Source organism: Cydia fagiglandana, chromosome 3 (assembly GCF_963556715.1).
Source record: "Cydia fagiglandana chromosome 3, ilCydFagi1.1, whole genome shotgun sequence".
Lineage (NCBI taxonomy): Eukaryota > Metazoa > Arthropoda > Insecta > Lepidoptera > Tortricidae > Cydia > Cydia fagiglandana.
The window spans coordinates 23233869-23256358 of record NC_085934.1 but is presented as its reverse complement, the minus strand read 5'-3'; the positions used below and the strand labels follow the sequence as shown (position 1 = coordinate 23256358).

The 22490-nt window shown below is 37.6% G+C and overlaps 2 protein-coding genes across 5 annotated transcripts in view; both read right to left on the bottom strand.

The window, feature by feature from the left end:
• The window catches only part of LOC134680395 (solute carrier family 12 member 6), a 524938-nt gene that overhangs the window by 140644 nt on the left and 361804 nt on the right, over positions 1-22490 (bottom strand). The gene's annotated exons all lie outside the window — the stretch shown is intronic.
• Positions 9444-13603, bottom strand: LOC134680416 (uncharacterized). Its single transcript, XM_063539546.1, has 4 exons — positions 13192-13603; positions 10719-12642; positions 9703-9812; positions 9444-9512 (listed from the first exon to the last, which is right to left on the bottom strand). The coding sequence occupies exons 2-4, from the start codon at positions 11953-11955 to the stop codon at positions 9444-9446; spliced, it is 1416 nt and encodes a 471-aa protein (XP_063395616.1). The 5' UTR covers positions 11956-12642; positions 13192-13603.

The window sequence follows — 22490 nt, the reverse complement described above, 5'->3', positions numbered from 1 at the left end:
CGCTAGAGACCTCATACTATTGTCACTGTGACAAAGTACAAAATGGGTAGGAAATTAAATTATTTTACTGTACTTACTTGGCTGGCGCGATGATAATAATGACTCTTGGCCTCCAACACAAGAGCACGCGATTTAGCTCGGTCCTGAGCCAGGGGGGCGATTTTTGAAACTCGATCGCTCGATTTCTTCACTCGAAAGTCGGTGGAAAACGGCGAAATGCTAATTTTTGAAATACGAGCGATAGAAATTTGGAATCTAGTGGTATTGACCACTCGTTTTCAATTCTTTTAGTAGAATTGACATGTCTAGTAGTGGAGATATTATTGAAGGAAATACACGAAACCGAGCGGTCGAATTTCAAAAATCGGCCCCCAGGTCGGTTTCACACATGCTTTCGCCGACGCCGAGCTCACGGAGTACCTTCACTCTATCCGCCCAACGATATTTAGGATGACCAACAGGCCGGCGTATTTATTAACACATTCAATACCACTAAGTGCTACGGGTTACGCTCGTAGCGCGTAGCCACGGTTTCGTCGTATGTAGCGCGTAGTCGCTACGAACAGTGTACCCGACAGTCGGGTTCTTGGTGTTGAATGTGTTAATAAATAAAAATACATTATCATATTTATCACCCAGTATTTTGCGCATGAGAAAATAAACTAACGAATGCTTGGCCTTGTTTTGAGAAAGTGTAATATTTCCGCGCGAGAGAGTAATAATTGTGACAAATGATGTTTCATTTCACGGGTCGGCGAGCCGGCCATTTTTAATTTTAATTAGGACCCAGAAGCGAGGCGAATTATAGAAATGTATTTTGGGAAACGTCAAGGTATTGTATATATACTCGTACTTTCACAGTTGAGATAATTAATATCTAAGTATTGAAATACGTAGATGTAATGTTCCTTCAGTTTTGAACAATGACTAAATCTTAAATTAGAATTGAAATCCTCTGTTTTGTGATTGACTCACGGCTCGATTCGGGAAATGAATTAGAGATTTACTAGACACGATATAGTAAAGATATGTGACGTCCCACGGGTAAAACTACCTAATGGCGGCTAGCGCTTACGTCGCATAGCGCCGCGATAATATTGCAGCGACCTTAATAATAGCGTAAGCGCCAACCGCCATAAGGTACTTTTACCGGTGGGACGTCACATATCTTTACTATATCGTGTCTAGTCGCACCGTCATTCATTTGACCTTTTCATAATAATCATAAAGTTTAACTAGAATCGTACTATGAGCGGCGTGTATTAAATATTAACTGTAATCTGTTTACTTTGTGCTAAGGTAGACAAACAAATATTTACATTAAACTATCTGTCAATCACACACTAGAAATATTTTTCCTGTAAACAAATTTGTGTTCCATTAATATTTATGAACTTTGAAGTATAAGACAATCAGTTTTGTTCATAATTTTCATAACAAAAGGTACCACTTTGATGAGAAAGTAGCGCAGTGGTTTTCTACTAGAACTTAGTTTGAAACTAATTTTATTTCATTCAATATTTGTTAATTGTATCAAAAAATATAATTATATTATAATTTTATTAATTATTATTATTTTCTATTATGTACTTTTCTTTAGTAGTGCACAATAAAGAATTTTATTATTATTATTATGTTCGTCCTTTACATAATCTCGGGACCATGGGGTCCCGGACATTTGGAAGGCGTGCGTGGAGCCAAAGCCAACACGCAGAGGCCCCTTGTAAAAAGACAATTTACTCTAAAAGGTGATGTGACACCACCCGACGATTATCCCTGTATGCACTATAGTAATGCACCCAAGGATAAGCCCCGGTTAGTGTAGGACTATTGCAATGATAAGAAACAAAAGAAACTGGGCTATTGTGTTGAGATGTTAGTGTACTGGTAACCGGGTCTATGGAAATACTATGGCACCTGCCCCAATCTATGTTTAAAAACACGAAAAAATGGACAGGTGGTGACTCGCCAACTCACAATATGGGTCCCCGAAAACGGCCGCTCGCACGGAGCGACAAGGGGACAACATCACGTGAGCGGCTCAGGGCGTGGAGAGGTGTGCACCGCTTTCTACCCAGTGGCTGTAAGCAGCCACTGTGCCAACTCGCGTCTTAGGCATGTTTCACTTCCGCCCTGCGAGCATATAGCTCTGACACCCCACTCTGGACGGCCGGTTAAGGCAAGCCAGAGGTGAGAGTCCTGCGGCCCCTGCTCAGTGTTCACTCCAGCCGGCCAATTAAGGCAAGCCGGAGAGAGGGGCCTGACCGACTCTCGGGGGTATGGGACCCAAGGGACGTCACTTCCCATTCAGCTCGCCACAAGCTGCCCTGGGGGGTTATTATTATTATTATTATATTCCGTTGATTCGAAGTTACGATACTAACTTGCGTACGACACAATTTGCTTAAATTTTTCAGACTTTTTTAATTAAGTCGAAGTACGAGTCCTTTTTAACTTGTTAGAGACCCGATTCTTTTGTAAAGATAGGTCCTATTCAGATAACTCTCAATTTAATTGTCTTCATGTAAATAGATGTATAAGATTTCACTGTTATTTCGATAAAACCAAAGTACCTACATATAAAATTGTTGAAGTAGTCTTTATTTGGAAGCTCGAGTCTTCTTGCGTTGAGCTTTAAAAAACTCTGAAGTTGTTTACGCGCCCGGCGCCGAGCCTAGAGTAGTAGAAGTAAATCTGTACATAACTTTAATTTGAGGAATTCGATTCTGTACATAGACATCATGAGATTACACACAGTCCTTACATTTTCTACCTAAGTACATATATGTATTTATGATCATCAAGCTATTTGTTACATATATGTATATAGAATTACAGCTACCCATTAAACATCCCCGTAATAAGAAATCTAATCGAATATCTGTAATCCACCTGAGAATACAACCCGTAACACAACAGGAGTGAGACCCAGTTAATAGCTGTAAATAACAACCAACTAGCGAGGGGAGGGGGAGGCGAGATGGACCCGATAGATAATTTCTTCTACTAGGTACATGCTTGTGTGGAGATAAAACGGGGGGCGACTATGATGTCATATATTGTTGTTTATGTCGTCTTATAATTCCTGTTTATTGACGATAATATTAGCTTTTAGTACACAATACACGAATACTTAGATAAAAATAATGTTGAAATGAATTTAGTGTCATATTATAACTTTTGAAACGTAACTTTTAATTAATTGCTATTGTTTTTTATTCCTTTTTTAAATGTTGTGTACTTTCCGTGCTTCACTCAGTTGTGCCTATGGTTACCAGACGTCAGGAATTTTCCTGACATGTCAGGAATCTTGTTTGGCCGTTTGTCAGAAATGCGGCCGGAATACGAAAATGTCAGGATTTTAAGTGAATTACCATTCATCCCTTACATTCTTTTGTCATTCAGTCAGAACTTGTAAATATAAGTAAACATGTTTCATTTCAAACAAAGTGTTTATTAATGTTACGTCGTAATAACAAAATATTCCAAGTTATTTTATATTAACACGGCTCCGAGTCTACAACATTCACTTTTTGTCGGTCATATTTGTTTTGGAGGAATTCTGAGCGTGCCAAGTTGTGCCGCCGTTTATTTTGCACCAAATTGCTGTGTTAGCTGCGTTTATTTAAATTTGAAAGTTAGCTGGAGCAATTTCACTTTACTTACTCTTGGTGCAAGCGTGTTGGTGTAATAATGCTGCTCGTAAAATATACCTGTAAAAGAAAAGATATTATTAATATTTTATAATGTTTATAAACAACATCAAGGAATACAACATATAGGATAAATCGGAAGTTTCAGTGCATGCGAGTGATTCTATTACTGACTCGTTCTAGAAAGTGGCAGGATAATTAAATTGTACAGTCAAGGTTATAGGGATAGGTAAACATATCGTTAGCTTTAAATAAACGACATATAATATTTTAAAATAAAAACTAAAGTTAAATCTAGAAATAAAATTGTAGCCAACTAAGAAAACAACCTAAGAAGTAGGTATTATTACGGATTTATAGTAAAAATTGTATAAATAGTGGAAAGGAAGAGACCTTCCATTCCGAATAGAAACTAGGCCTTAATGAAAATAACCCCCTTTTTTCGCAATTACTTTTCGCAACAAAGAAATTACTTTTCGCAACAAAGAATATACCTACTATCTAATTCATTGTCTCATTTTATTTGTACGATATGATCCTGGGGCTCTCGTTAATCGCTATAACGATCGTGTTTTCGATTACATCTAAAATAAACAGCATGAAAACTGTGGCAAAAAGTTTCTCGCTTAAACGTGACCCCATTCCACACAAGTCCGTCGAGAAAAACATTTTTCCAAACTTTCCCTTACACTCCCCACATACTGCCGCCGAACAATCCTCCTTCTCGCATTTGCAAATTTGTCCACAACCATGAATTATTGACAAACTTTAATATTTATGAGCGCTAAAACCCCTGATAGTTTCAGAGTCTTTGTTAATTTGTTGTTAGAACAAACTTTGGGCAACTATTGCGTAAATATTTGCGAAATCGAATCTTGATTCGAGGTGGCCATTTGTTTGCAAATTTCCTCGATTTATGTGATAAAACTTGAAAGGTTAAGCTATCCTATCGATTCAAAAGGTCACTGCTTAGCTGTCAACCGTAGGTTCAATAGAGCAAATCAATTCTAAGTCCGTAAACGCGGTACGTGAGTCCTTTACGCTCTGACGTCCCCAATTTATCGTCGGACGGTCATTTATAGCAAGTCCAGCAAGCTTTCATTGTGAAAGAAGCATAACTGCTTAACTCGCTTCATTGTGTTTTAAATCTAAATTGGTCACTGATATGGTTTCGTTTTGATTACAATTAATTTTGGATCACGTCGGTTGGTTAGTGAGGGGGTGGGGCGACTGGAGCGCGAGCAAGTCAAATGGCGAGCTCTGTCACCGGGCTTGACTCCTTTCGGCGAATCTCAGCGATGACTTACTGCCTTAAGCAGGCCACTGACGAGCCTTCCAAATGGATGCCGTTACAATGGATTCATCCAAATGGATGGCATCCTTATATTAAACATTGTACGTTTTTGACATTCACGGACCGATTTTGGATTACAGCCACGCTATTTGGACTGTTGGAAGGCTCGTCAGTAAATGGGAGCAAATTTGAAAAGTAGCTATTGTGACGTTTAGCGTCGCATGAAGTAGGTAGATTGCAAAATGAGACGAAAGAAAACTAACCAGAGTAAATTTTACGAAATATAATTAAAAAAAAATAAAAACTAAAGGAAAGACAAGGTCGTGGATCTTTTCTGAGCTGGCAATTAACAGTGGTGAAACGAGTCCTTGATAGGGGTCACTTCCCTGCACTACGTCGCAGAACGTTGAACTTGGAGGTGGCCGTCTTCAAAAAAAAAGGGTTCCGGATCCAGCACGGGAACCTTCCGGAACGAAGCGGAGCATGCGAATTCAGGTTGGTAGGTTCCGACTCCAACCCCAGACTTGGTCCCTGGAATTCCGGTAAAAATGGCCATTTCAAGAAAAGTCCAATTTTGTACAAGTGACTGCGGCATCCGGATTTTAGGCCAAATTAATGCGCTAATGAGAAAGTAGGCTGGTGTAGTGAACCCCAAAGAATTAAAAGGTGATCAATGATGTGGCAGTCACAAGTAGAATCATCATTTTAAATTTAAAACAAAGAAGAAAGTGAAGTTAAATTTACTACATGTACTTCTACAACTAAAAGCTTTATTAATGCATGCCAACTACAATTTGGCATGTAATTTTATACATTTAAATTAGAATTAAGCATAACTTTGATTATAATCTACAAGATTTTTATAAAGTGGGTAGACTCATATTTCCAGAAGGTTCGAGAAGCTTGTTATTTCCAGCGTTATTTTTATAGGAAAATTACAGTTAATAAGCAGATAGTGATAGCCAAATGTACCCAGAAAGAACTAAATGAAAATGTGATGGCAAGAAGAAAATGATTCCTTAATTTACTACTATGAAAGTTACCTTTCTCTTAAAACTACAAAATATTCAAAACACTCACCCTATTTGGGGAAATACTGGAACTTAACACATTTAATATTAGAATAAATTTTACACCATATTAAAAATTTGTCACATCATGACTGTAAAATTGTATCTTTGAATTTAGTCAATTTGACCTCTCGCTGTCAAAGCCGTGGTAGCAATGTCTCGGACGCGTATGTGTCTCATTAGCTGGCCGGTGCACATCGCTTATCGCGAGCCGGGTGACGTAGTCCTTTGTATTCGCATCTAGTTTTACCTAATAGCAAATGCAGTCGTCAATTCTGTTTGTTCGTAGATTTATTTTGTATATATTAGTTTTTAAGGTTTTTGTATATATTTTTTTAGATAATAAGTATGAAATGTGTATTATAGTAGTTTATAGTTATATTTAGGTTTAAGTTTATTTCATATTTTATAGAATTTTAATTGGAAATAACGGTAAACCGTTACATACCCCTCTTTTTAGGTTAGGGTTTTTGTTAGGAAAACCCGCTATTTCTGTTGTCTACTCAATAGATACACTAGTCATCATTCAGGCTTCAATCTCAACATACACCTCCTCTTCATACATGCATCACACAGCCAAATAAGCAATAAACATTTCTATATATGTTTTTGCGTCCTAGCAGATTGAGTATTATACTTACGATTGTATAAATACTCTCATGTATTTATTAATGGTTCTTAAATATATTAATCACTAACCTCAGTGGTCTAGATCATACTACAGGCTGTTTAGAAGACCTGATAGCCTACTGATAGGCCTGAAATTCACAAACCGGTAGAGGTTTACAAAGTATAAAGAATCTAATCTAACAGTTAGTGTATTTAGAGTATGTGCCAGCGCTTATACGTCAGTTTCATGAGGCTAGTGAATAAATTTAGACAGTTAATGTAGAAATCGTACATAGGGGACTACTTAATCATATTAAACTTTGTAGTTGGTGATCTTAAAATCTTTAACATGCCAGTTACCTATATTCCTCCCTTGCATGTCTTCTAGTTCGTATACTAAATTAGACTTTTTAGCAACGATCTTACATGGACAATACTTCGGTGCAAGTTTCTTCGCAAACATGTTGTTTTTGTCGCTAAGGTAGAACGTTTTTTTCCAAATAGTATCGCCAACTTTAAAATCATGATCTTTACGGCGTAGGTTATAGTGTTCGCTATTCCTAGTATGGGCTTGCACTAGAGAAGATTGAACCTTATCAAAAAATTTCCGCAAATGACCTAGATTCTCTGCATATTCATCTCTAGGAGTAAATATTATGTCGTCACCTAGTTCTGGATCAATATAGTGTAAACCGCTAGTGACCAATTCCCGTCCATGAACGAGAAACGCGGGGGTGTATTTTGTTACCTCATTACTGGATGTGTTCATAGCGAATTGAATTTTAGGTAGATAGCAGTCCCAGAACCTATGGTCGTTTTCAATGTAGGATGATACTGCTGTAATAATCACTTTGTTGTATCGTTCTACTGTGTTCACTTGCGGAGTATATTTAGGCGTAAATCTTACGTTAGGGACATTGTAGTCATTAAACAATTTCTTTAACACGTTACTTGTGAACTGCTTTCCATTGTCCATAAGAACAGTACTAGGCACGCCGTGAACTAGGAAAACTTTTTCCTCGATTAACTTAGCTATTATCTCGGAGGTTGCGCGACGAATGGGGAATAATAAACAGTACTTCGAGAAACAGCATGTCACAACAAATATAAAAGTGTTCTGTTTTCTCGATGGGGGTAGGGGACCTATGAGATCCATGCTTAACATTTGAAAAGGGCGTGAGCAGTCTTTAGGACGGCCCATAATGCCTAGAGTAGCATGAGTAGCATGCTTGTGAGCACAGCAAATATCACAATTAGAAACAAATTTAACTACATCGCGATGCATGTCCTGCCAGAAGTAGTTTAAAGAAAGCCGTTTATGTGTTTTATATATGCCAAAGTGGCTAGCGGTAGGTTCTGAATGATTTTTACTAATAATGTCGAGTCTAAATTCGAGGGGAATGACTTCTTTCCACTCGAACTCTCGAGTTAAAGGATTTAGACTTTTTTTAAACCTAAATAGTCTGCCGTTAGTTACTTTGTAATTTAAAAATGAAGTAGGAGTGTTTTGGCAACCGTTGTAAATATTTAGATACCACGAGTCGCTTGTAGAATAAAACATGTCAGGACTAGTTGGGATCTCATGAATCTCGGCAATAGCAACAGAACGGGAGAGACTGTCTGGTACTACATTTTCTGAGCCACGACGATGCTTGATCTCAAAGTTGAATGAGGACATACGAACTCCCCAACGGGCTAAACGACCCGTGGGATTATTTAGATTTAGAAACCACTTAAGTGACGAGTGATCGGTATACACGACGAACTTTTTGCCGTTCTCCAAGTAGCACCTCCAGTGTTCAATCGCTGTAAGTACTGCAAGTGCCTCTCGTTCTGTTGCGCTGTAGTTACGCTCTTGGTTAGAGAGAGACTTACTCATGTACGCTATAACCTTCTCTTGATTGTCTATGACCTGTGTGAGGACCGCACCCACGCCGTAATCGCTCGCATCTATATGCACTTGGAACGGCTGCGTATAATCCGGGCACGACAATATAGGAGAAGATACTAAGGCTTCCTTTAGCGTACGGAAGGCGACTTCAGCGTCGGTAGACCAGTTAAAAGGGGGTGAGTTTTTAGCTTGTGAAGTAAGTTTATTTAGAGGTGCAGCTATAGAACTGAAATTTGGAATAAAACGGCGATACCATGATGCCGTTCCAATAAACCGACGAACTTCCTTGCGATTAGTAGGAGTTGGATAGTTAATGATTGCCTCAATCTTTTCTGGGTTCGGTTGTAGTCCATTTCCATCTACTACATATCCTAAATAACTCAGTCTATTTCTGAAGAATTGACACTTTTGGTAACCAATGGTTAAGTTTGCCATTTTAAGTTTCTCTAGAACTCTAACTAATAGGGAGATATGTTCTTCAAAGGTCGATGAGACAATGATAATGTCGTCGATGTAGACAAAGACTTTATGCTCAAAATCAGGCCCATAGAACAACATATCAACCAGTCGTTGTTGCGTCGCTGGAGCATTGGTTAAGCCAAAGGGCATAGAAACAAACTAAAAGGTACCACGCGAAGGAATATAAAACGCCGTTTTACACCGGTCTTCTTCCTTAATAGGAATTTGCCAAAAACTCTTTGACAAGTCTAAACTAGAGAGATATTTAGCGTCACGCAGATTGTCGAGTATCTCAGAAATGTATGGAATACTGTAAGCATCCTTGATGGTAACTGCATTCAATTTACGGCTATCTAAGCAGAATCTCATTTCGCCATTTTTTTTAGGTGTCAACAGAACAGGGGACGACCAAGGGCTCTCGCAAGGTTCTACCACGTTTTCACGCAACATTTCATCAAGCTGAGTGTTTAGTATTCTTTGTTTTTCAGGAGACATTCTGTAGTATCTTTGTCGAACAGGAACAGCATTACCGGTATCTATATTGTGAGCAATTAGAGAAGTGCGGCCTAGACCACGTTCTTCATATGAAATGTTACGAAACTGCGCAGTGATATGATCAGCCGTAACTTTTTGCTCAGGCGAAAGATGATCATAGTCACATAAGTGTGTAGGTTGAGGGTCTAGTGATAGAGAGGCTAATTTATCAACATCCCTAGGTAAAATTACGGAATCTAGTTTTTTAGGAAACAATTCGAAAATTCTCCAGAAGTCCATGCCTAATATCAAGGAGTTTTCGACTTCTGGTACGACGTAGGCCTTCAAGATGTGGGTTTGATCTAAGAACGAGACAGGCAGATTGATCATACCAATATTGTTTAGTCTATGCCTGCCAGCTGCGAATAAATTTATCGTATCCGTACTGTTGAGCTTGAAACCCGCATCCAAGAAAACGTTATGATAGTTATTACCTAGAATTGTATAACCACTACCCGTATCTAACAAACCATGGATAGTTTTACCATTGATCTGAACTGAGACATACGGTCTGTTATGTATTTTATCTGAATCGTGGATTGCAGTGACTGAATAGCAAGTGAAAAATTTAGATATGAAGTTGAGCCAAGATTTCCACTCTGAATCACTAAAGTTTTCACTAGATTTTTTAGAAAGATTATGTACACTACAATCCACTGAATTTAGTTTTTTGCATCTTTAGGATTACAGGATTTACAATCAGGATAGCGTACACCTTTATTACCACATTTAAAACAGATAGGGAAGTGTGGCTGTTTGCATTCTTTCAAAGAGTGTGTATCAGTGCGACACCTAGGACAGTACTTGGGTCAAACAGATCACTGTGTTACGTTCTTTCCTGTGGACATACACAAAGTTAAGGGCTATAAAGGTTAATTTTCTTATTTAACCCTAACCCACGTAAAAAGGTCCTCCTTTTATTTACAGAACTATGATAAAATCATTACTTACATGCCCACAAGCTGTTAACTATTGCCCACAGGGGAGAAAAATGTACAGTTCGCGCGAACACGCTAGTTTTCTCTCCTGTGGGCAATAGTTAACAGCTTGTGGGGATGTAAGTAATGATTTTATCATAGTTCTGTAAATAAAAGGAGGACCTTTTTACGTGGATAAGGGTTAAATAAGAAAATTAATCTTTATAGCCCTTAACTTTCTGTATGTCCACAGGAAAGAACGTAACACAGTGATCTGTTTGACCCACTTACGCGAGTTACTAGCAGTGTTGACATTTTTTGTACTGTTTGCTGTCGCTTGTACAGCATTAGTAGTAGTAGGCTTTTCCTCTGTAGTTTTAGATTTGTTGTAGTTGTAAGAGCTCGAGTAGTTAGGATATTTGTTTTGATTATAGTAGTTTTTCTGTTTTTCATTTGAATTTGTATTTTGGTAGTTTTTATTTGTGTAGTAGTTATTATTTTTATGATATTTAGTGTAGGCAAATTCTGGGGCTAGAGTCTCAGAAGTCACCCTAGGCGGTTCATGAAACAAGGATAAGCGTGACTGAATGTCCTCATAGTTTGTGCAAAGGGTTTTTAATGTCTTTAGGTCCTTGATCTCAGGTGAAGCGGCTAGGGTGCTGGCATAACATGGCCGGATGTTATGTAAGATAATTTCGAGTTTTTCTTCCTCAGACAACGATTTAACCAATCGCGCAAACATGCCATGCATAATAGACAAGTAAATAGAAATGTTTTCTTGTTCCCCTTGCGTACGAGATTTTATTTCATTAGTCAGGCGATAGTCGTAATTCTTTGGACTAAAGTCTTTTTTTAATAGGACGACGACATCGTCCCAGCTTTGAAAACTTTCTTTATTGCAACGGAACCAATGTAATGCGTCATCAGTGAAAATCTCGTAGGCAAACTTCAATACACGATCCTTTGATATATTCCTAACCTCTACGAATTCTTCAACTCTTTGAATGAAAGAAAAAACGCAGGCTTTTCCAGAGTACTTTAGTTTTGCCAAGTCAGAAGTCAGGTTACGATCACAGTGGAGTACCGCCGTAGCTTCAGGTTCCAAAACTGAGACTGCATTTGCATTTGAGGTTGATGCCGGCCTCAACGTCGTAATTTCTTTGTATTGGTTGTTAAAGGTAGTGCAATAATTTTTGTGCTGGTCAACTAACGTGGCACTAACGTTTGAGATACGCCTTAGTCTGTGATATATGTGGTGTAGTAGATTTTCGGTACGCAAGAACAGGGTCTTATCAAATTTAGATTTGAGGGATGCTAGCATCGTTTGGGATTTTGTTAGACTGTCTTTAACAGCATCAAGGTCAACCGCAGGCTCTAAATGTGATTCCAAAATGTCCTCAGGAGGTATGGCCAATTTTACTATCTGGCTTCGGAGGTCCTGTACCGAACCAGTTGAACCACCTCTAAGGATCACCTCATATTCAAGCTCAGCTTTTTGTAGTGACAAATATTTAATTGGGTACGACATGTTTAAATCTTAACGTAAAGGGTGTGCGTTTTGATTACAATTGATTAAAAAGCAGTTAGGTTTAGTTGCTAAGTAAGTGGAATGTGAGATACGATAGAATTTTAAAATTATTTTAAATCGGAATAAGTGAAGTGTAGTGTTTTTTTTTTTTTAAAAAACAAGAATTTTGCTATAACTATATGAAGTGAGAAACTGACAACCACGTACCAAACAACTGCTCAAATCAGACTTAAAAACTAGATGAATTACAAGTGCTAATATTAGAAAGCCACCAACACCAATGAAAACCAAGAGGAGAAAAAGGCCAAGGACTTGCTTCAATAATGCACAGCTCAGAAATAACCAGTATGGGCGCCAATGTGACGTTTAGCGTCGCATGAAGTAGGTAGATTGCAAAATGAGACGAAAGAAAACTAACCAGAGTAAATTTTACGAAATATAATTAAAAAAAAATAAAAACTAAAGGAAAGACAAGGTCGTGGATCTTTTCTGAGCTGGCAATTAACAGTGGTGAAACGAGTCCTTGATAGGGGTCACTTCCCTGCACTACGTCGCAGAACGTTGAACTTGGAGGTGGCCGTCTTCAAAAAAAAAAGGGTTCCGGATCCAGCACGGGAACCTTCCGGAACGAAGCGGAGCATGCGAATTCAGGTTGGTAGGTTCCGACTCCAACCCCAGACTTGGTCCCTGGAATTCCGGTAAAAATGGCCATTTCAAGAAAAGTCCAATTTTGTACAAGTGACTGCGGCATCCGGATTTTAGGCCAAATTAATGCGCTAATGAGAAAGTAGGCTGGTGTAGTGAACCCCAAAGAATTAAAAGGTGATCAATGATGTGGCAGTCACAAGTAGAATCATCATTTTAAATTTAAAACAAAGAAGAAAGTGAAGTTAAATTTACTACATGTACTTCTACAACTAAAAGCTTTATTAATGCATGCCAACTACAATTTGGCATGTAATTTTATACATTTAAATTAGAATTAAGCATAACTTTGATTATAATCTACAAGATTTTTATAAAGTGGGTAGACTCATATTTCCAGAAGGTTCGAGAAGCTTGTTATTTCCAGCGTTATTTTTATAGGAAAATTACAGTTAATAAGCAGATAGTGATAGCCAAATGTACCCAGAAAGAACTAAATGAAAATGTGATGGCAAGAAGAAAATGATTCCTTAATTTACTACTATGAAAGTTACCTTTCTCTTAAAACTACAAAATATTCAAAACACTCACCCTATTTGGGGAAATACTGGAACTTAACACATTTAATATTAGAATAAATTTTACACCATATTAAAAATTTGTCACATCATGACTGTAAAATTGTATCTTTGAATTTAGTCGATTTGACCTCTCGCTGTCAAAGCCGTGGTAGCAATGTCTCGGACGCGTATGTGTCTCATTAGCTGGCCGGTGCACATCGCTTATCGCGAGCCGGGTGACGTAGTCCTTTGTATTCGCATCTAGTTTTACCTAATAGCAAATGCAGTCGTCAATTCTGTTTGTTCGTAGATTTATTTTGTATATATTAGTTTTTAAGGTTTTTGTATATATTTTTTTTAGATAATAAGTATGAAATGTGTATTATAGTAGTTTATAGTTATATTTAGGTTTAAGTTTATTTCATATTTTATAGAATTTTAATTGGAAATAACGGTAAACCGTTACACTATAAAGCAGGGTATCCTGTTTCAAGTATGGAGTGGTTTTGTTACGTAAGTTTATATTTCCTGTTTCCAAAATTCCCTGCGTCGTAGTATCAGATATTTTGTTTATTCCACTACGATTTCGTTTGAATCAAAATTTAAGGCTTTGTTTTTAAAGACGACTTTAATGTATTTGACTACCACTTTTAGGTATTTGATATTATTTTTTGGTTTAAAAATTTGATACGTAAATACTTTCATTTGTTACTTATTAATCAATATTATAATGGCCGCCTACAATAGTCGGTAGTGACTCAGCCTCCAAAGCAAGAGGTCCCGGGTTCAGTTCCTGGTAAGGGCATTGATTTATGTAATTGTGTATTTATCGCAGGTATTTGCTTCTGAGTTATGAATGTTTTCTATGACTATTACACACAATGGTATAGACAAAGGATTTCATTTCATTTAAATCAACACACGGCGATATTTCAAGCATGACTTGTAGCCCGTATAATGAAACATCTTAACGTCTCACTATTCAAACATCATATTTAACTCGGGAGCTCCTTACACTTTAATATAACTTCAGCCGTCTTCCCCGCACACCGACTTGCCTCAACCGCAACCTTGCTCCATAACTTCCTTAGTTTAGTAAAATCAAACCGCCGCTGTCCTTGCAGTAAATAAATAAGGCTTTGAGAAAAAACACTTAGAGGCCATAATTTATTCAGTGGCTTTCAGCGGCCCTTTTAGAGCATTTAGTAACTGGAGACGTCACGGCTGTCATTTTCTGTACAAAACAGTCTGCCGATTTTTGGGGAGGGAACATCAAAACTTACTTACTCTTACTCTTACTCCTCTGGCGCAGCGACCCAAAGTGTGTCTTGGCCTCCAACACGACTGCTCGCCACTGATCCCGGTCTTGTGCCGTGTCTCGCCAGTTCTCAACCCGGAGCTCGCGCAGATCAGCGTCCACCACATCCGCCCATCGATACCTAGGTCGACCAACCGGGCGGCGTCCTATCGGTTTTCCCTCAAACGCTCTTTTCACCGCCCGATCACCTTCCATTCGCTGAAGATGGCCGAGCCACCGAAGCCTTTGCGCCTTTGTCACACCAATGATGTTTGGTTCAGCAGCTAGTTCTTCAACTTCGGCGTTCTTTCGGATTCTCCATCAAAATGTATTGCTATTTCTACATGATTTGTACGTAACGTACAAATAGATATGTCAGTTCATACAAAAGTTTGCACAATTGTGCAAGGTATATGTGCAAAAATAAATATGTCTTCAAGGTTTTCGACAGAGGGGTACCTAAGCTCTTAAAGGCGACTCCAGTTATTAAATGCTCTAAAGCGGCCCTCTGTGACGCGGATTACAAGATAGCTGCAAGATTCCCTTTTCGTCTCGCTTTATTATCTTTTGTATTCTTGTTTTTATTAATTCGTGGCTTTTCGTTTATATCTGGAGGCTGTTTAATAGCATAGCTACGTAGTAGCGTCGTTTCTCAGCAATGTCCTCATCCGATTGAGATGTAAAGGATTTGTTATGGTTTCGATACTACCTTGAAAATCGCTCGCGTTGATTGTCACATGCTATATGAAGTGGAAATTGTCCGTGACACCGCTAATCACCGCCGAGACTATCATCAATGTCGTATCATAACTAGTTCAGAACCATAAGAAATTGATAAATTAGAACCGAATGCATTCTCAGAAGCTTTTATATTGATATTAATCTTGAATGGGGAGAGGTCCATGAGGACTTTAATGTTGATTTTGAAGACAACAGATATTCTCGTTAATTCAATCAATAGTTAAAAATCATCCAATGCTAAACTTGCTAAAAACTTAACACTTTAAATATAAATATACTCAATAAAATCGCTTTAAAGATGAAACTGCTATATCAATGTTTCATGATATTGTCGTGTACCAAAGACATATTAAGTGGCAAGCAACACCGCGCCTCAAGCGCTTAACGTTCCACAATACATTTGATATCACATTTAATTTTATACCTTGCTCACCTAAAATAAGTAACTAAATTGAACGGGGTTTTAAAAGATACGGTGTATGCTTCGCGTGGCAGATTACCTTTCAGTAGGAACTCAGTCACTCATAAACCGCCAACGCACGGCTAATTTCCACAAACTTAACGTGAGAACGCCCGTAACTCCGCCGACGAGATAATTCCGTTTAGGATTTCTACGGATGCCTGTTGGATGGGACGCTTCATCAATCTTTTAGCGAGCTGTCGGTGAAACCGCGGCATAGATAACAGTTCTAAGTCCTAAGTCCTAACGTAGAGTATCATGGTCTACAAAAAATGTATGGTCTGTTTCAGTATAACTATACATTTTTATTTTCGAATTCATCGCTGCACCACACACAAAAAACATACATTGGTTGACATAAACGCATATTGCTTGTATCAGCGATAACTACACATGTATAAATTAGGTATCTACAGTAATAAACGTGTTCACTTCATAAGTAAGGCGATGTACGTATCGCGCTTGCATTACACCGCCACGGCTGCTGAAGTGGTGGAGTATGTACACCAGAAGACCGGCTACACGCTGAGGGTGTTCCAGCTTCGATCGCGCCACTACGTGCACTTCAACTCTTTTGTGGTGCGCGTACCGCGACCGCTGCAGGGGACCATCGAGTGCGCCGACTTCTGGCCGAAAGGTGTCGTGTTTCGGAGGTTCCGGGGCAAACTGCCGAATCCGACACAAGAGCAGCCGATGCAACGGAGCCACGCCGTTTTGTCGACTAAATAGTGTTTAGTTTTAAGTTTATAAAATACATTATGTATGTTAGTCTGTAAGGTATTTGTAATATGGGCCTTGTTGCCTGAATTAAATTTCTAAATAAAAATAAATAACCTACTCTTGTGTATATTTACTACGTATCTCCTCTGCCGACTCCACTCTTCGATATAACTAGGAATAAAGTTATATTATTTCAATTATTTATTTATAAATGTCATCATTAATATGACATTTCAAATAAATATCTTTTCCTCCCCCTTCAATTTAAAACAAGAATAAAAATAGTATTCTAAATAGGTCACTCGTGACACGAGGCATGAGTCGTTTAACTCGGTTCAAATCTGTGTTGAATTGAGCAGGAAAAATCGTTCTAAAAATAACATAAAGATGGCTAAATATTCGGTGAGGATCCTTATCATACACAGACAAAAGGTTAAGCCATCTTGATGTTCGCATACCTTTACCAGCACAACTGGTTTCCTTAACCGAAGTAACGTAAATTATTCAAACATTCCCTCTCGGTGGCTCGTCACTTATCGTCTTCAATTTGCGTGGGTCATATTTAATGTGAATCTTGGATAATGTGGAGGACGGTAACCGAGCTAAGTTTAGTGGGGCTGGAAGGCCACGTGACTATACTGGCCCGATTCGAACAACGCTAATAAGACACAGCTTAGAAGTCATTGCGGTACGATGCCCCTTACCATTACGGTAAGTATAACTCACATACATTTTTAAACAGTAAAATTTATTTTATGTCAGACTATTGAGATTGTGCAATAAAGAGGATTTGTATTGTAATGTGGGTGTGAAAACCAATGACTTATCTATAAATAAGACGACTAAAAATAGAAAACAAAAGCCACGCTTTGAATATAACAATTGGATACTGAATATCAAAAGCTAAATATTCAACATCTGAAGTTACGAGGTTGAACAAAGTTATAATAAGTCTTTGTTATAATAAGTAACCGTATTTCTGATGTTATACTGGCAAATGAAGCTATTTTAGTCCGCGTATTTAATAACAGCACTCACATAATGTTGTCGTCACAACAGGCGTACTTTAACAGTATTTGAAAAAAAAAATGTAATTCGTGTATAGATAAAGTAGGAATGTTATTTTACCGACTTCAGATGCATACTGTTACAAAAAAAATATAAAAAAAAATAACTGAAAGTACATCATCTCAATAACAGTCAAGTGGTTTGAAAAATGTCTAGTTTGTTATCTTAATTTTAAGTAATTAAGAGCAACATGTAAAAATACGAATCACGCTAAAGCACCACGAATACCACGACGTATAACTACGAATAATTAAAGTGTATTTCAATAGAACTTGCCAACTATGTAAACAAGCAACGTAACTTTGTTTTATCACTGTTTCTCTTTGAATTTTCACACCACCTCATCAAACACCATTGAAACCATACACATAGGTATACACTATTGAAACGGTTCGTTCCGTAAAATATATATGTAAGTCTAGTAAATTCATCATTCAGAGACAATTTCAATATGGCGGTTTGTTTTCATAGTTAGCAAGTTCCATTGAAATAGACTTTAACTAGGTAAATTCCTTGTAATCGTTTTTTACCTAGTACCTTTTGAGATGGTCTAGAACTCAACAAAGTCACCTAATTTGCCTATATCTAATTTAACCCTAAGACAATGAAATAAATCTCACAAATATAATTTGTCAGCAGGGCGCTACAACACTACAGTAAAACCCAATTCAAAAATATTACCCGCTGCGCTGCTACGTGGTAGAGCACACACAGCAATAACACGCTCAATTCGGAGCAACTGCAATTTACTCGTATTATATACGGTATAATATTGCCAGTATACAGTACTAGCTTTTGCCCGTGACTTCGCCTGCGTGGAATTAGTGACAGCAGCTAAAGTAGGCATAGCGCCTGGATAATGCTAATAGCAATCATTCAATTTGCGCATTGCTTACTTCAATTATTAGGCAGTTCATTAACTTTCAATTCCACCCCCCTTTGCACTCTCTTCAGGGATAATTTCCGACATAAAAACTATCCTATTTCCTTCCCCGGGACTCAAACTATCGGGATACCAAATTTCAACTAAAACGCTTCAGCGGCTTAAGCGTGAAGAGGTGACAGACAGACAGACACACTTTCGCCTTTATAATATTAAGTATGGATAACGTCACCCCCACACGCACATGAAATGCGTCCGTCAGTGTAATTTGAAGGTTCGCTGAACGGCCTTATAATAAGTTCGTTGCCGTAGGTGCTCCCTATCCCGGGAAGGTAGGTCGGTGCTTGGCCTATATTCCCTCCTCTTCCCTCTCGTGACTATCCCCTATCAGTGATTCATTCTTTCCTTGTCGTCCGTGACGTCACAACGCAACGCTTGTGAGCGTTGCTCACGCCCGCCTTTGCGTTTCGGTGATTATTGTGATTACGTACGGATGATTATTTGTTGGAGAATGGGAAGAGGATTGTATGGAACATGGCTGCCGAATTGTCTGAGCTATTATTCTTAGGGTTACTTTTGTGTCAATACACGAGTTCCGGCTTAAGATATTATTCTTGAGCAACGACGAGATAAAAATAGGAAATACAACAGTTTTATTTTAAATAAATCTTAGGTAGGTACCTATCAGATGGACGATAATCTCCATCCCGTTTTTGCAGAGTATTAGTGCATTAATATTTTCTTTGGTCCTTCGGTCCGAAATGGCGGTACGCGGTACCTAATGTAAATATCTTGTCATAGCTATCTACCTACCAAAGTTTCATATTCGAAGTTAATATATTGTGTAGGCATGCTATTTTTATAACTAGTAAATACATATTACTATTTTAATTTACTTTATTTTATCTAAATTTCACCCAAATTTAACAAATGAAATCCCTATTTTATTCAAAAAGTGTGTAAATCAATCTTCTTTTATGACGCTCCGAAAATAGACCGGACATGTGTCCCTACTCTAATAAATTCCCACTTTGATAATAAGTGCATATATTCCAACACCCTCCGGGCATTAGGAATGTAATAAGCTAATGCGGTAAAACTCTGTTCAGTGGGAAAACAAACTAGGTATCTGTTTGACACGCACCAAATTCATATACACACAACACACAAGCCACAAGCCTTCTTGAGCTTACCGTGGGGCTTAGTCAATTTGTGTAAAAATGTCCTATAATATTTATTTATTTATTTATATAGGTATTGAAATGCTAATTTGAATCCCATACAATTCAATTCGTTTGTATTAAAAATACATAAATTAAAATTATATTACTATTAGTTAGTATAGATAGATGTCTATCATAATGAAAAGAAAACTATGAAATATTTTGGTGACAGTGCGGTTTTCTTATTAAACAAGACCTTGGTTTTCACATTGTGGAAAGCCTAGTTTATTTAATCAATAATCCGGCCTTTGGCGGGCATTATTAATCAAATAATTAATTTCGTCGCGCTGTGCGAGTGACGTGTATTGCTCAAATTTCAGCTAAGCAGAACGCGTTTTGATAAAACTTAAATTCGCTGCTCTTATTAATTAATATTTTGTTGGAAAAGCGATATTATCCCGTTTGAATATTGTGTTAAACTTTAACAAAATAGCTTTGTTAAGATAAATTATGAAATAATATAAAAAAATTAACTATTTATGAAAAGGTATTCCCTAATATTCCCATCCATATTCCTATTTCTATTCTTATAGTTGAATCCATTAGTAACTATCAATGCCAATTATATTTCCCTGAGATTTTTCTTCCATTAATAAAAATATTTTGCCTGAGAAATGCAAATTAAATAATAGTCACACGAAGGAAGATATTTGTGTTAATTTTGGTCTATAGTTGGAAGCTTTACTATTGGACTATTGTCGGGTGGTTTTACGGTACTTATCCATGAGTGAACTTGAACGCTTAAATAAAAGCTACGACTTAAAACAAAGCTATTGTGTCTGCTGTTAATGGTCGACCGCAAATTACTATTTCGAAATAAAGCTAGCATTAGAACCTTTACCCAAATACGGAATCTAGCTCCTTATAAATAAAGTGTAGGATAAATACAACAACTAGATTTAGAACTACGTGACCATACATTGTAAGAATATTGCTGTGTACGCTCGTTTTCTTTATCGCATCGATTTCAGACTGGATGCCCGATTCGAACTTAAAGATACGTCAAATAATACGGCTAGATACGATATGGATTAGATGTGTTAGTCTCAAAAGTGATTTTTCTTTAAACAAAAAAGTCACTTTTGACACTGACGTATCTATCTTATATCTATATCGTATCTTGCCGTAATGTTCGACGTATCTTAAAGTTCGAATCGCGCCGTGAATGTGGATCCGACGACAATGTAATAAAGAGTCTATTTCGGATAACGAAAGAAAGGAAACTGGTTACATTCACGTAAATAAAGAACGAATGCTGCGGACTTTTATCGAATAGCTTTACGTTCTTGTTCATAAACCGCACATCCTAATCTGAGTTTGTATCCAGATACAGGGGAACCTCGATAACTCGAACTTTGATAAGACGAAATCCTCGTTAACATGAATTAAAACGCTTTTTTCTTCCATTCACAGCAGAATACCTCCATAACTCGATATACTTAATTTCAAAGACAAAGTGTTGGACTATTACCGGGTTGATGATGAAAACTATTACTTGTACCAATATTTTAACTTTATTCATTTGTTACAAACATAATAACAATCAATTTACAATAAAATATACAAGACGTCTTCACTCTAACTTGTCCGTACTCGAACTGGCCACTTGTCACTCAGGTACCCACCCTTTTATAATAATTCAACATGGCGGGAACCAGTGACAAGTATGAGTCAATTGATACTCTTTTATAAATTAATCATAACCAAAAGTAAGAATGATCAAAATATAGGCTATTAATAAATAATGATCCTTACAGCTCGGCCATCCTGTTCGAGGCGAGACCCTTCGCCAAACCTTAATATAAAATAGTTAAAATGATAAAACAAAAGACCAATTTATGAAAATAATGAATTAAATTAAAATGTATACATTAAAACAAACCAAGATTCACTGATCTAATATTACTGTGTGAATGATATTTATGCACATAATATGCATATTAAATAATAATAAGTAACAAGAGAAATTAAAATTACAAACACGTAATACTCATGTGCACTCATGATTGCACGATATCTACTATTAATAAGATTATAATTATAATGTGTATTATCGTTAATTATTAGGCATTAATAAAATTATAATTAATGATAATTAGGAAATAGGTGGCCGATACCAAAACATAATACATATAATAATCGTTCAAATTATGGTTTTCAAAGAATTTTCACAAGTCTGTTATCAAGGTTGAAGAAATTATATGTCATCATAGAAACGAATAAATTTAATTAGTTCGGCCTGCAGAAATATAATAAAATATTAAACAACAGAAAATTCATTATGTAATAGTAAGATTACGTAATCTAGCATTATTAAATTTCCTTTAACACGATAAATTTCAATAACTATGCTCAAGAAATATAGTATAATATACGTACACAACACCATTCACTTTCACACGTAAATATTCAAACCGCTATACACGGATCACTTCCCCAACAGAAGATAGTTGCGTCACCGCGGGTTGCGCCGTCTGCCTAACCGTCGCCACGTTCTCATTAACTGCAAGGGTGCCACAAACCACGCAAGCTCTGCCCACTGCGATAGTGCCGTGGACACATCTGAAGCTGTCCTCGATGAAGATGCCGTCAACCACGCTGATGCTGCGCAACACGGACACCGGATCTCGCGCCGCTACTAGCCGCAGCTTGGCGTGCCACGATGCCAGCTGTCAAAGACTCTGCGGTGTAGTCAACGATCGTACTTCTGCGTAGAAGCATCTTAGTTCTGCTAAGGAACAGGAATGTCATCACCCTGGCCATCTCACCTAGGCACTCCTGGGTCGGAAGTGATTCCTCACCCCGACCCTCTCACCTGGGCACTCCTGGGTGGTAATGGAATACCAAACCCTGGCCCTTTCACCTGGACGCTCCTGGGTAGTTCTGAAACTTTCAAGACTTTCTTTAGATATATGAAATTAAAACTTCCTTTTTTAAA